Source organism: Macrobrachium nipponense, chromosome 30 (assembly GCF_015104395.2).
Source record: "Macrobrachium nipponense isolate FS-2020 chromosome 30, ASM1510439v2, whole genome shotgun sequence".
Lineage (NCBI taxonomy): Eukaryota > Metazoa > Arthropoda > Malacostraca > Decapoda > Palaemonidae > Macrobrachium > Macrobrachium nipponense.
The window spans coordinates 70,357,082-70,368,437 of record NC_087218.1 but is presented as its reverse complement, the minus strand read 5'-3'; the positions used below and the strand labels follow the sequence as shown (position 1 = coordinate 70,368,437).

General features: G+C 41.7%; 1 protein-coding gene across 1 annotated transcript in view; it reads left to right on the top strand.

Moving 5' to 3' along the window:
• The first annotated feature begins 628 nt into the window (after positions 1–628).
• The window catches only part of LOC135202193 (selenocysteine insertion sequence-binding protein 2-like), an 85,500-nt gene continuing 74,772 nt past the window's right edge, over positions 629–11,356 (top strand). The window contains exons 1-2 of the mRNA XM_064231449.1: positions 629–862; positions 1,326–1,358. Coding sequence (XP_064087519.1) covers positions 629–862; positions 1,326–1,358 — 267 coding nt within the window. The remainder of the gene's footprint in view (positions 863–1,325; positions 1,359–11,356) is intronic.

Sequence of the window (11,356 nt, the reverse complement as noted above, 5' to 3'; positions counted from 1 at the left end):
AATTAAAAACAAAGATACTGAGTGGTTCTTCAATGGAGGAGTGTACAACTGAGTGGCAAGTACAAAAGAAGAAGAAGAAGAAGTTGAAAGAACAATTGGAAATTGCGGTGAGAAGCACTGACAGGAACAACAGTTCAAATAAGGAAGTAAAATTAACAAAAGGGGGCGGGACGATTCACAGAATAAACATCCTAACATTCCCAATATGACAATACAAAGAAAACCAACCTAGGAATGAGTGACAAAACTCTGAAGAACCAGTCCAAAAGTAATAGACTTGAAAAATATGGTCATGGCCAAGAAAGGGTCAGAGAATCTATTCAAGAAAATGCAGAAAAAGGGAAAGATAATTTTTCCAAGTCAAAAAGTTTTGAAGAGTCATCACTTCCAAGTCATAAATCCACAAGGAGCAACGATAGGAATGTTGTTGCAGAAGTTGAGTCGTTTAACAGCAAATCTAATGACTCTGCTACTGTTTCAAGCATTGCTTTGCTAGATGCACCAGAAAGCAATGATGGCATTTCCCAAAGGTCTTCAGTCTCATTGGCTACCAAAGAACACCCCATTAAAGATGAAAAAAGCGAAGAAAGCCAGTGCAGAGAAAAAGGCAAGGATTAAGGAAGAAAAAATGAGGAAGAGAGAGTTAAAGATTAAGGCAGCCCAGGCCCAACTGATGGCTGACTCTAAGGTGACCATGGTTAGCAAAGAAGTTTTGGAACTGATGTACCGTGGTCAAAATCAGCGCTCAGGGAAGGCTAAAGGGGCTGTGTCCAAAGGTAAAGTTCGCAACGCAGAACCATCTCAGGGAGGCCGTGAGAATTTTCAGTTCTCTTTGAGAACTACCCAAGTTTACAAGGAGACAGTAAGAACAAGGAAACTAAACATAAGGAGTCTCCAATAAAGGATAAAGGCAGTGTTCTTCAGGAACCCATCATGTTGGGTGAGGGGCACTATGAATTGAAAGCTAAAGAAGACAAAGATGTTAAATTTCAAAACAAACCTCACACGAAGAAAAGTCAATGTTGCTTATACAGTTTTCTTTCAGAAGAAAGTAAAGGTAAAAAAGCAAACACACTTGGTAATTATGTTCAGAAGACACATCAGGTACATCTGTTTCAGACAGTACTCCTAGTTATAGTAAGGCTTTATTAACTACTGCCAGCAAGTTAACGGGAATGAAACCAACTCGTGAGATAAAGAACCAGATGCGACTCGAAAACTCCAAAGTGAATATATCAAATTTGACTCAGCAGACTCCCGACAAAAAGAAAGTGAAAACCAAGATGAAATAAAATTTAATCTCATGGATGCTGTAACAATGAAAGTCAAAAAAGAAGGATCTCCTGAATGTTAAAAGAGTAAGTATGTCAGAGGCTCAGCTGATTTTGAATGCTATACAGTACTATGTATAAGCATTTCTCAAAATAGTAGCTTTACAAATTTATTTTTATCAATTAGAATGATGCTAGTAACTGTATGAAAGGAGTCTATTTTTCTAAGTAAAAGCGCCCATACATTCATGTTCATATGTTCACCAGTAGATTTAGACTAAAGTTTTTCCTAAACTTAGCATATCAGACTATCTTTGAATGCTGAATAAATTCACAGTTTGATTATTGGTGGTTGGTGGTGTCTAGTAGTTGCTGCCAAGCATTTCATGTATGAAATACAGGTAGAAAGCAGAGTTCATTAAATACCAAACTTTTTCCATCCATTTTGCTGTATTTTTTGCCTATTCAAAAATCTGTTTCTATTTTATCTTCACTGTTCATCAGCAGAGATTTGCTGACATGTTGTTTTAGTTGCAAGTGTCTAGTGCTACTTTTATCTTAAGTTTCCTTAACATACTTGAGAAGAAAGAGGCATGCTTAGTTCTTATTGTCTGAACATTACTGTAGTTTCTGGTATTTATAGTTTCTCAAATTTTTCTTGATGGAATTTTCCATAAAATATAAATACCACTCCCATCGTAAATAATGGAAGTCTAATTAACTCTCTTAATGTGTACATGTGAGGTGCATGATGTGGATCGTTCAAGTTCATGCAAGCAGTACGCTGACCAGTTAGCAATGACTGTGCATATAACTGCTTCATCTCCTTTTAGGGTTTATATCCTTCTGCTTAAATAGCAATCAGAGTGGGAAAATCTGGCCAAAACTGCTTAAAGATTTGTATATAGAATTATGAATCCAAGGTAAATCAGCAAATACACATTTTAAATCTCAATGTTAGGCATCCACTTTATGTCCATTTTTTTTTAATGAAATTTACAATAATAATGAACCATGCAAATTTTGATGCTATCGTGCATTTACTTTTGAGGTAGGTTAGAATAATATCAAAAGGAAGAACTGTTAATATACAGGCAGTGTTCTTTGTCTAAAGGAAGAACATAGCATAGTTCACTGTGATTGAATAAGAGCTCAAGAACCACCTATTGAATGCTTTTGCTTGTCACACAGTTGTTTTGTGATCACAGCTCCATCTAATGTTATTTTGTAGTTTCACACTTGCTGCTGCCCTGATTATGTTATGAAATAAGATTCCTTCATATGTCCATTTGAGCTAATATTTGTTATATCTCTCATCAAATGGAAAAAAAAATTCATACTTCAAGAAGCCCTGGCTTCACTTATTTACTAGTTACCAGAGAGCACAGTATGTATTATGAGAGGATAAAAGTGTCCAGAGTGCTAGCTCCGTGAAACTTAAAATCGGCTGTAATCAAGGCAAATGATAGGGAAAGACAACAGTAAGTGACTCATGTCAATGAAGATGATTCAGAAGTTGTAGGTTACATTCTCCAAAACTATAAGTTTCTCACATTTGGATGTGAAAGTACAACAAAAATGTCATTTTGGCAAGCAAAATACGTACATGTTTTGTAGAGTAATACATAATTATTTGTAGGAAGCTTAAGCTTTCCTGATGTAACTTCAAGTTTTTAACACTTTTGCAGCAAGTACATATTACTATCAAATAGTTAAATGATACCACTTAGTCACATTTCTACTCTTGCAAATGGGTTGCTGTACTAACTGCATAAACAACAAGAATGCATACTATTTGTTACTTACTGAATGACTTCATTGATATTAGCTCAAATAATTGGACTTCTTTATTGTAGTTATTAAATTTCTTTTGGTTTTTTTGTGCCTTTTTAACTTGTTGGGAAACAGCAAATAAAAAAAAAAAACTAGACAATTAATCAGGTGACTTTGATCCAGTAACCATGGCTATTAAAGAGCGAATCCGGAACAGGAGTAGAATCCTCTTATCTGCTTTGGATGTGAGTACAGTATCAAATATATTTCTTCTAAAACCTGTACAGTATAAAAATAGTAGTATTAGTGATCTTTAACTGATATAAAGATTTACTCCCAAAGAAAGCAACACAATTAAAAGAAATGAGAGCATTTCTTATTGCATATACTGTAATCTAGTATACTTCCTTTATAATGTGGGAGAATTATTAATGTTTCTGTTTTTCCGTTTTTTATTATTAAAAGCATCAAACCAGTAAAACTGATGCTAGGGAAAGAAACCAGAAGAGAGAAGCCTCCTTTCTGCTTTAGATGTGAGTAATGTTTCCTTGCTGCTTTAGATGTAAGTAATGTTTCCTTGCTGCTTCAGATGTGAATAATGTTTCCTTGCTGCTTTAGATGTGAATAATGTTTCCCTGCTGCTTTAGATGCAATGATGTGATATTCGCATTTATGGTTATTCTACTATTTTGTATCGCATCCATCTTAGAAGTTAAAAAAAAAAAACATAGTTTCCTTAACTCTTGATCTTATGAACAAAACACCAGATTATATTAGTTATGTTGGGTATGATTTGTAACATGCAAAAATCATATAAGATTGCATGTTTTCTGTCCTGAAAGTGTTCCTAATATTTACATCACATAAAAGCAAATTAAATAAACATTTAATGTATGACACTTACCTGGCAGGTATATATATAGCTATACTCTGTTCCACCTGGCAGAAATTTTCCAAAACTCGCGGCAAACGCTAGTAACCTATTAGTAGTTCAGGCAACCACCACCCCGTTACCGTGGCGCTAGCGCTAGGAACCGTTCCCAATTGGGGCAGATTTTTTTTCTCTGCCAGCCGAACCGGCAACATTGTTGGTGGTTCCCTGCTAGGATTTTCATTCTCGTTGCTGACTTTTCATGGATCTTTGGTATTGTACTCGGAAACGTTAGCTTGGCATTCGCTTTGGATTGTCTTTTTAAAGATGTCTGATACTGGAAGTATGTTAGAGTTTGTGTAAAAGAGGGGGGGTGTAAGGTAAGGTTGCCGAAAGCTTCGGTCGACCCTCATACCATTTGCTGTAAGAAGTGTAGAGAGAATGTGTGTACTTGGGAGAATAGGTGCTTTGAATGTGAGAATTTATCAGAGAAGGAATGGAAGATATTTATGAATATGTTGAAAGGCTTGAGAAAGATCGTGTAAGGAGATCTGTTTCTCGTAGTGAGAAGTCGAATTCTTCTAGTAAAAGGAGTGAATGTTATTTCCTCTCCAGCTCCTTCTAACGTAGAATTGGTAGTTCCTTCTCCCAGGTATCTCCTGCGCCCGCTGCTGTATCGGAGGAGGCGAACGATACACAATTGTGAAGGTGTTCGCTGCCCTTGCGTCCATGGGCGACCAGATACAGCGACTTACGGATAAAGTTAGTGCTTTTGATGTCAGTGAAAGTGTAGTGGAGGGGGCGTCTGATCGTCTCTCGTCGCTCCTAGACCTAGACCTCTGTCAAGCTCCCAGACCCAAGGGAGAAGACATGTTGACAGTCGAAGGGAGGGCGAGAGAGGTTTTGTCGCGGTCAGGCGTCCCTTCGAAACAGTCCTGTTGCAAGTTCCCAGGCTGTTGCAGTTCGCCGCAGAAGAAAAGGGCGTAACTGGGAAGTGTGCGTCCTCGGATGGTTCGACTTCCGAGCGGGCGAACGTCGGTATGCAGTTGTGTCTCGCCCCCTCTCAAGAGGACTTTCAGGACATCAACCACTCTCGAGAGACATGCTCAAGATCGTGAGGCTTGGAGTAGTCCTGAGGTGTTGTCCTCCTCGGAAGACGGAGACGCAGTTCCGATCAAGAGGAAGAGGATTTTTCGTGCTAAAGAGGACTTAGTACGGCCTTCTCGTCCTTGGATTTCGATGAGAGACTCTCCTCCATCTTCTTGTTTATCTTCCCCTCGTCTATCTCCGTCGGGTAGAGTACAAGATCGCTCTCCGTTACGTCGCAGTCCCGCTCGTAATCCTCCTCCTTCGTCCTCTGCCATTCAGGAAGATAGTACGAAGGGTTTCTTAAGGGAAATGCAGTCCAAGCTGGCAGTTCTTGTGAAGTCTTGGGATGCGCCTGTGCAGGCATCTTCGAGGCGGAAGGACGATTTTCTTCCCGTTAAGTCTTCTAAGAGGGAAGACAAGGACGCGTTCGCCGAGGATGCAGGATGCACTGGCGCTACGAGGACAGGCGATCGCTTGGTTATTCAGGACGCAGAACGCAGGAAGAAAGAAAATGGTTTCAGAAGAAGCAGGACGCAAACGTCAGGACTCGGGATCAATTGTGGACGCAAGACGCAGGCGACAGGAAGCAGATGTGTCTACGATGGACGCAGGACGGCAGGCTGGCAGGACATCGAGAGCGGCAGGACGCCGATTCTTCGTTAGCCGCAGGACGCAGGCGGCAGGAGTTATTCCGTCAGCGAAGCGTCAACACGACAGTGATTTGCAGACATTTCTTCAGCAGAAGAGGAATTGGAATTAGTTGAGGCAAAGAATACGGAACCTTCTTCAGATTACAAGGTTCTGACTTCACGTCTTCTTTCTATTTTTGAAGGGGAATTCAAACCGACAGCTCCTTTATCTCCCTTATCGCAGTTTTCCAAGGACTAGGACTCCAAAGAAGTCCTCTTTCCTTAAGATGGACTCTGTCAATTTTCGGCGAAGAAGGCCCTTCAACGTGTGAATGACTGGATGAAGGATAAGAAGAACGCGGGATAATACTCTTTTTGGCTTTCCACCAGCTAAGTTAGCATCGAAGTCAGGAGTATGGTACGCTACTGGAGAAAGTCTAGGCCTGGGAGTACCTGCCTCCTCCCAGGGGACTTCTCCAGTATAGTAGACAGCTCACGCAGACAGGCGTTACAGTCTGCTAAGGTCTGGTGGACTTCGTCCGAGTTTGACCATCTTTTTAAAGGGATTTTTGGGTTTTTAGGACTTTCGAAGTCTTCAATTTCCTAGATTGGTCTTTGGGAGCACTGGCGAACTCCCTAGAAGAAGAGGATTCGCAGGATATAGAAACAGCTAAGAGCATTATGTCCTGCATGGACAAGGCTCTGAGAGACGGAAACGAATGAACTGGCTTCTTTGTTCACAGCAGGAGTACTAAAGAAGAGATCGCGTTGTGTTCTTTCGCTTCAAAAGGAGTTTCTAACTCTCAGAAATCGGAGTTGCTGTTCTCTCCCCATTTCGAAACAGCTGTTTCCTTCAGAGGTGATTAGGGATATAGCTCTCTCCCTTTCTCAGAAGGCCACTCAAGATCTTCTCTCGTCTTCAGTTAAGAAGTTCTTACCATCCAAGTTGGTTAAGAAAACTCCAAAGGAAACTAGGCCTTCGCAACAGGCCTTCGAGCAGAACATTCGCTCGACCCGCCTTTAGGGGTAAGAGAGTACCCACTAAAAGAGGAGCCAAGACCACCTCTAAAGAATGAGATATCAGTCCTCCAGATGACAGTGGGAGCCAGACTTCAAGGTTTTTGGGAAGTTTTGGCAGAACATGAAGGCAGATCCTGGGCTGTCAACGTAGCTCGGGAAGGGTACAAGATTCCTTTCTTGAAGAGACCTCCTCTCGCAACATCTCCGAGAGCCCTCGGGGCAAATTACAACGATTTAGTGAAGAAAGCGGCTCTGTGGGAGCAAGTAGCTTTCCATGCTAGAGAAAGGAGCCATAGAGCCTGTCTGGATCACGAATCTCCGGGATTTTACAACCGGTTGTTCCTGTTGCAAAGTCCTCGGGAGGTTGGAGGCCAGTTCTGGATGTAAGTCAACTGAATCTTTTCGTAGAAAAGACCAAGTTCACTATGGAGACGAACGATTCAGTACTGGCAGCGGTACGTCCAGGGGACTGGATGGTGACCCTGGACAATACAAGACGCATACTTTCATATTCCGATTCATCCAGGAAGCAGGAAGTATTTAAGGTTTGTGATTCAGGACAGGGTCTTTCAGTTCAAGGCCCTGTGCTTCGGCCTTTGCACAGCCCCCCAAGTGTTTCACGAGGATGATGTCCAATGTGGCGAGATGGTTGCATTTTTGAGGGATCGAGTGTCTTTTTATCTGGACGACTGGTTGATAAGATCCCAATCAAGAAGTCAATGTCTGGAGGACTTGAATCAAACATTGAACTTAGCAAAAGACCTAGGTCTGGTGGTAAACATGGGAAAGTCTCAATTGAATCCCCAACAACAGATAGTTTATTTGGGGATTCAGATATCGTCAGTGACTTTCGGGTTTTTCTCCGATCCCCCGAAAAGGCAAGCCCAATGCATTCGGAAGGTGCAGGACTTTCTCAGAAAGACCGATGCTCAGCAAGAGAGTGGATGAGTCTACTGGGCACACACTCTTCACTAGAAAGGTTCTTTCTTTAGGAAGACTGCACATGAGACCTCTACAGTTTTCCTGAAGGATTCATGGCCAAGAAAATTGCAACCGGATTCCTTCCAGTTTCTAATTCCTGCCGAAGTGAAGGAGGAATTAAAGTGGTGGCTAACTCCAGCAGGTTAGCAAGAGGGATGTCGCTTTCAGCAGAAGACCAGACCTCGTCTTGTATTCCGACGCGTCGGACGCGGGTGTTGGGGAGTGACATTAGGCCCTCAAGAGGTGTCGGGACTTTGGAGCAAGGAAGGAAGAAACCAAGTTGGCACATAAACAGGAAGGTACTGATGGCAATTTTCTTGGCCTTGAAGCACTTCAGAGAGTTGATTCGAGACAAGACAGTGCAGATCAACTCGGACAACACACGGCTCTGGGCATACATCCGCAAACAAGGAGGGGACTCATTCTTTTCCCCTTTACAAGCTGGCAAAGGAAGTTCTGCTTTGGGCGGAAGAGGAAAGTGTCGTGCTGCTCACCAGGTTTATACAAGGAGAGAAAAATGTGGAGTGCGACCTGTTGAGCAGAAGAGAACAACTTCTCTCGACGGAGTGGACGTTGCACATGGAGGTTTGCCAGAGCCTGTGGAAGTTGTGGGGGGGGCGCCGTCCGGTAGTAGATCTGTTTGCGACAGCCAGAACAAAAAGGTTACAACCTATTGCTCTCCGGTTCCAGACCAGGAAGCAGTGGCGGTCGACGCATTCCTGATGGATTGGACAAACTTAGATGTGTACTCTTTTTCCTCGTTCAAGGTACTGGGGAAAGTGATGAAGAAGTTCAGGGAGAGCCAAGGAACGAGGATGACCTTAATAGCCCCATTTTGGCCGGCCCAAAGTTGGTTCACAGAGGTACTGGAATGGACAATAGATACGCCAAGGACTCTTCCTCTAAGAGTAGATTTACTCAGACAACCCCACTTCGACAGGTTTCACAAGAATACCCTCGCTCTGGGTCTGACTGCGTTCAGACTATCGAAAGTCTTGTCAGAGCGAGGGGATATTCTAGAGAGGTGGCCAGTGCAGTGGCTAGAGCCAGAAGAACCTCCACAATCACAGTATATCAGTCGAAGTGGGATTTAATTTCGGAAGTGGTTGTAAGAACAGGAAAGTGTCTTCATCCAGTACCTCTGTGACCCAAATCGACAGATTTCCTTCTATACTTGAGGAAGGAATTGGGTTTGTCAGTTTCGACAATCAAAGGTTATAAAAGTATGCTAACCTCAGTGTTTAGACACAGAGATCTAGACATCTCGAATAACTTAGAACCTTAGAGATCTGATTAGGTCATTTGGTACAAAGAAACACCACAATGCAGGCCACCTGCTTGGGAACCTCGATGTGGTCTTGAAGTATGTAACTTCTAGCAAATTCGAGCCTTTAGAGAAATCCTCTCTGAGAGATGTTGCTAAGAAAAACTATCTTTTTAGTAGCTTGGCAACCGCTAAAAGAGCTAGTGAGCTTCAGGCCATATCGAAGAAGGTGGGATGGAGACATGGCCAACGCAGTGTGTTCATTCCAAAAGAATTTGCTTGGCCAAGAATGAGAATCCAGCTAATCCTTGGCCAAGATCCTTTGAAGTTTTGGGTCTGTCTGAGTTAGTGGGTCACGAGCAAGAAAGAGTCTCTGCCCAGTGAGAGCATTTGCGTTTTATATGGAAAGAACAAGATATCAGAGGGAATTCTGATGCTCTGTGGTGTTCAGTTAAAGACCCCAGTAGACCATGACGAAGAACGCTCTAGCCTTCTTCATGAGAGAGTTGATTAGAGAAGCTCATATGTTGTGTCAAGAGCAGGAGCTTTGGTATTTTGAAAGTGAAGGCTCATGAAGTCAGGGCAGTTGCGACTTCATTAGCTTTTAAAAAGAAATTTAGCCCTCAAGGAAATTATTGAATCCACATATTGGAGAACTAATTCAATATGCGTCTCATTATCTTAGGGATATTCAGACAACCTTTGATAATTGTCAGACGCTAGGTCCATACGTGTCCTCTGGTACAGTATTGGGCAAAGGAGTTTACTACCCATAACCTTCTTTTAAGCTAGTTGATTTTATTAGGTGATGGTGTTTGTGTTTTTGGTCGTCTGAGAAAAGTGTTCGGTACTTTTATCAGTCTTGTTAGTATTATTGTGATGGTGTGTGTGTAGTTCAGGTAAATGATCTATTACTAGGCTTGAATGCCGTGGCATAAGGGCTCTGTACGGTTCTGTCAACACATTGGTCACGTCAGTTGTCAGTTCCAGTCTTAGCTTCTTCAACATACAGGACACTTCCTTGTTGAGAGCTCCTAAGGTTTAAGCAGGCTTAGAGGCAGGAACCTATGAAGTCAGCTACCTTAGCAGGTAATGAACCTAGAGTTTTAATAATATTTTAAGTTTAATAATTATTTTTATACTCTAATAATGTTGCTGTCTTTGACCCACCTCCAAATGTGTCAATCAGCTATATATATACCTGCCAGGTAAGTGTCATACATTAAAATGAAGTTTTTTATGTTAAAACAAAGTTTAATGTATACTTACCTGGCAGGTATATATAATTTAATTAATTCCCACCCTCCTCCCCTCAGGGAGACAGGGTTCAGAGAAAATCTGGCCCAATTGGGAACGGTCCTAGCGCTAGCGCCACGGTAACGGGGTGGTGGTTGTGGCCTGAACTACTAATAGGTTACTAGCGTTTGCCGCGAGTTTTGAAAATTTCTGCCAGGTGGAACAGAGAATATAGCTATATATATACCTGCCAGGTAAGTATACATTAAACTTTGTTTTAACATAAAAACTTCATTTTTAGGAACAAATTTGATGTTTTAGTGGTACACAGCATTGCTCTGTTCCTATGGCATCAGCACTAGAAGGCCAGTTAACATATCATGCATCTTAATTAAAGTGGAAGGGAAGGAAGAAGGGCATGGAGCATTCACAAAAACCTTACAGAAATCCATTATATTACATAGTGTAAACCATCATGACACCTGAGTTAAGTATTTAGGGTAGGGTAGGAAGCGATGCAAGCTGACAGGGAATATCTGTTTGGAATGACGCCAAGAACAGTATTGTGCCTAAGTCAGTCATGTTATCAGCATACTCTAAGAAATAGAACTGCAGAGATCATAGCTTCTGACCTAGTGCCAGAGTTGGTAAGGTTATCCAAATAGGTATGCTGATATGATTGGTATGACTAAAGGGACCCATTTGGAAATATCAGAGAACATGTACTGATACGTATTGTTAAAGGTGAACTGCTTTATGGTAGAGAAAGAGTTGCCTGATTCACCTGGTGGTTGCCTCCAGGTGGGCTGTTGAAAATTTACCATGTTATCTTAGGTGACAACCTGGATGGTAATGGAGAAGTAGGTGGAATAACAATTTGTAATGATTTTCATATTAACTTGATGCGTTTAAAAGTGTCTGAATAGGCTTGATCTGACAGAAACTTGAACTTTAACCATTTTTTTAAGCCAGAAGGGAATAAACTTTCTTGAAGAGGTTTAACAGTGAGAAAGCTGGATGACTGACAAAAAGCATAGTAAATGTGGTCTTGTCCCATCCCACTCCATGGCATCAGGAAAGAAGGAATGAATGTATAATCAGTATATATCATTCAAATGTCCTGGTAGTTTAGTAAGTCCCTTTAGTGGGGGCAGTGCCATCAGTGCATCTCATGTGATGCACTGTAGGCATTACTAAACAAGATTCTTTGCAGTGTCCCTTC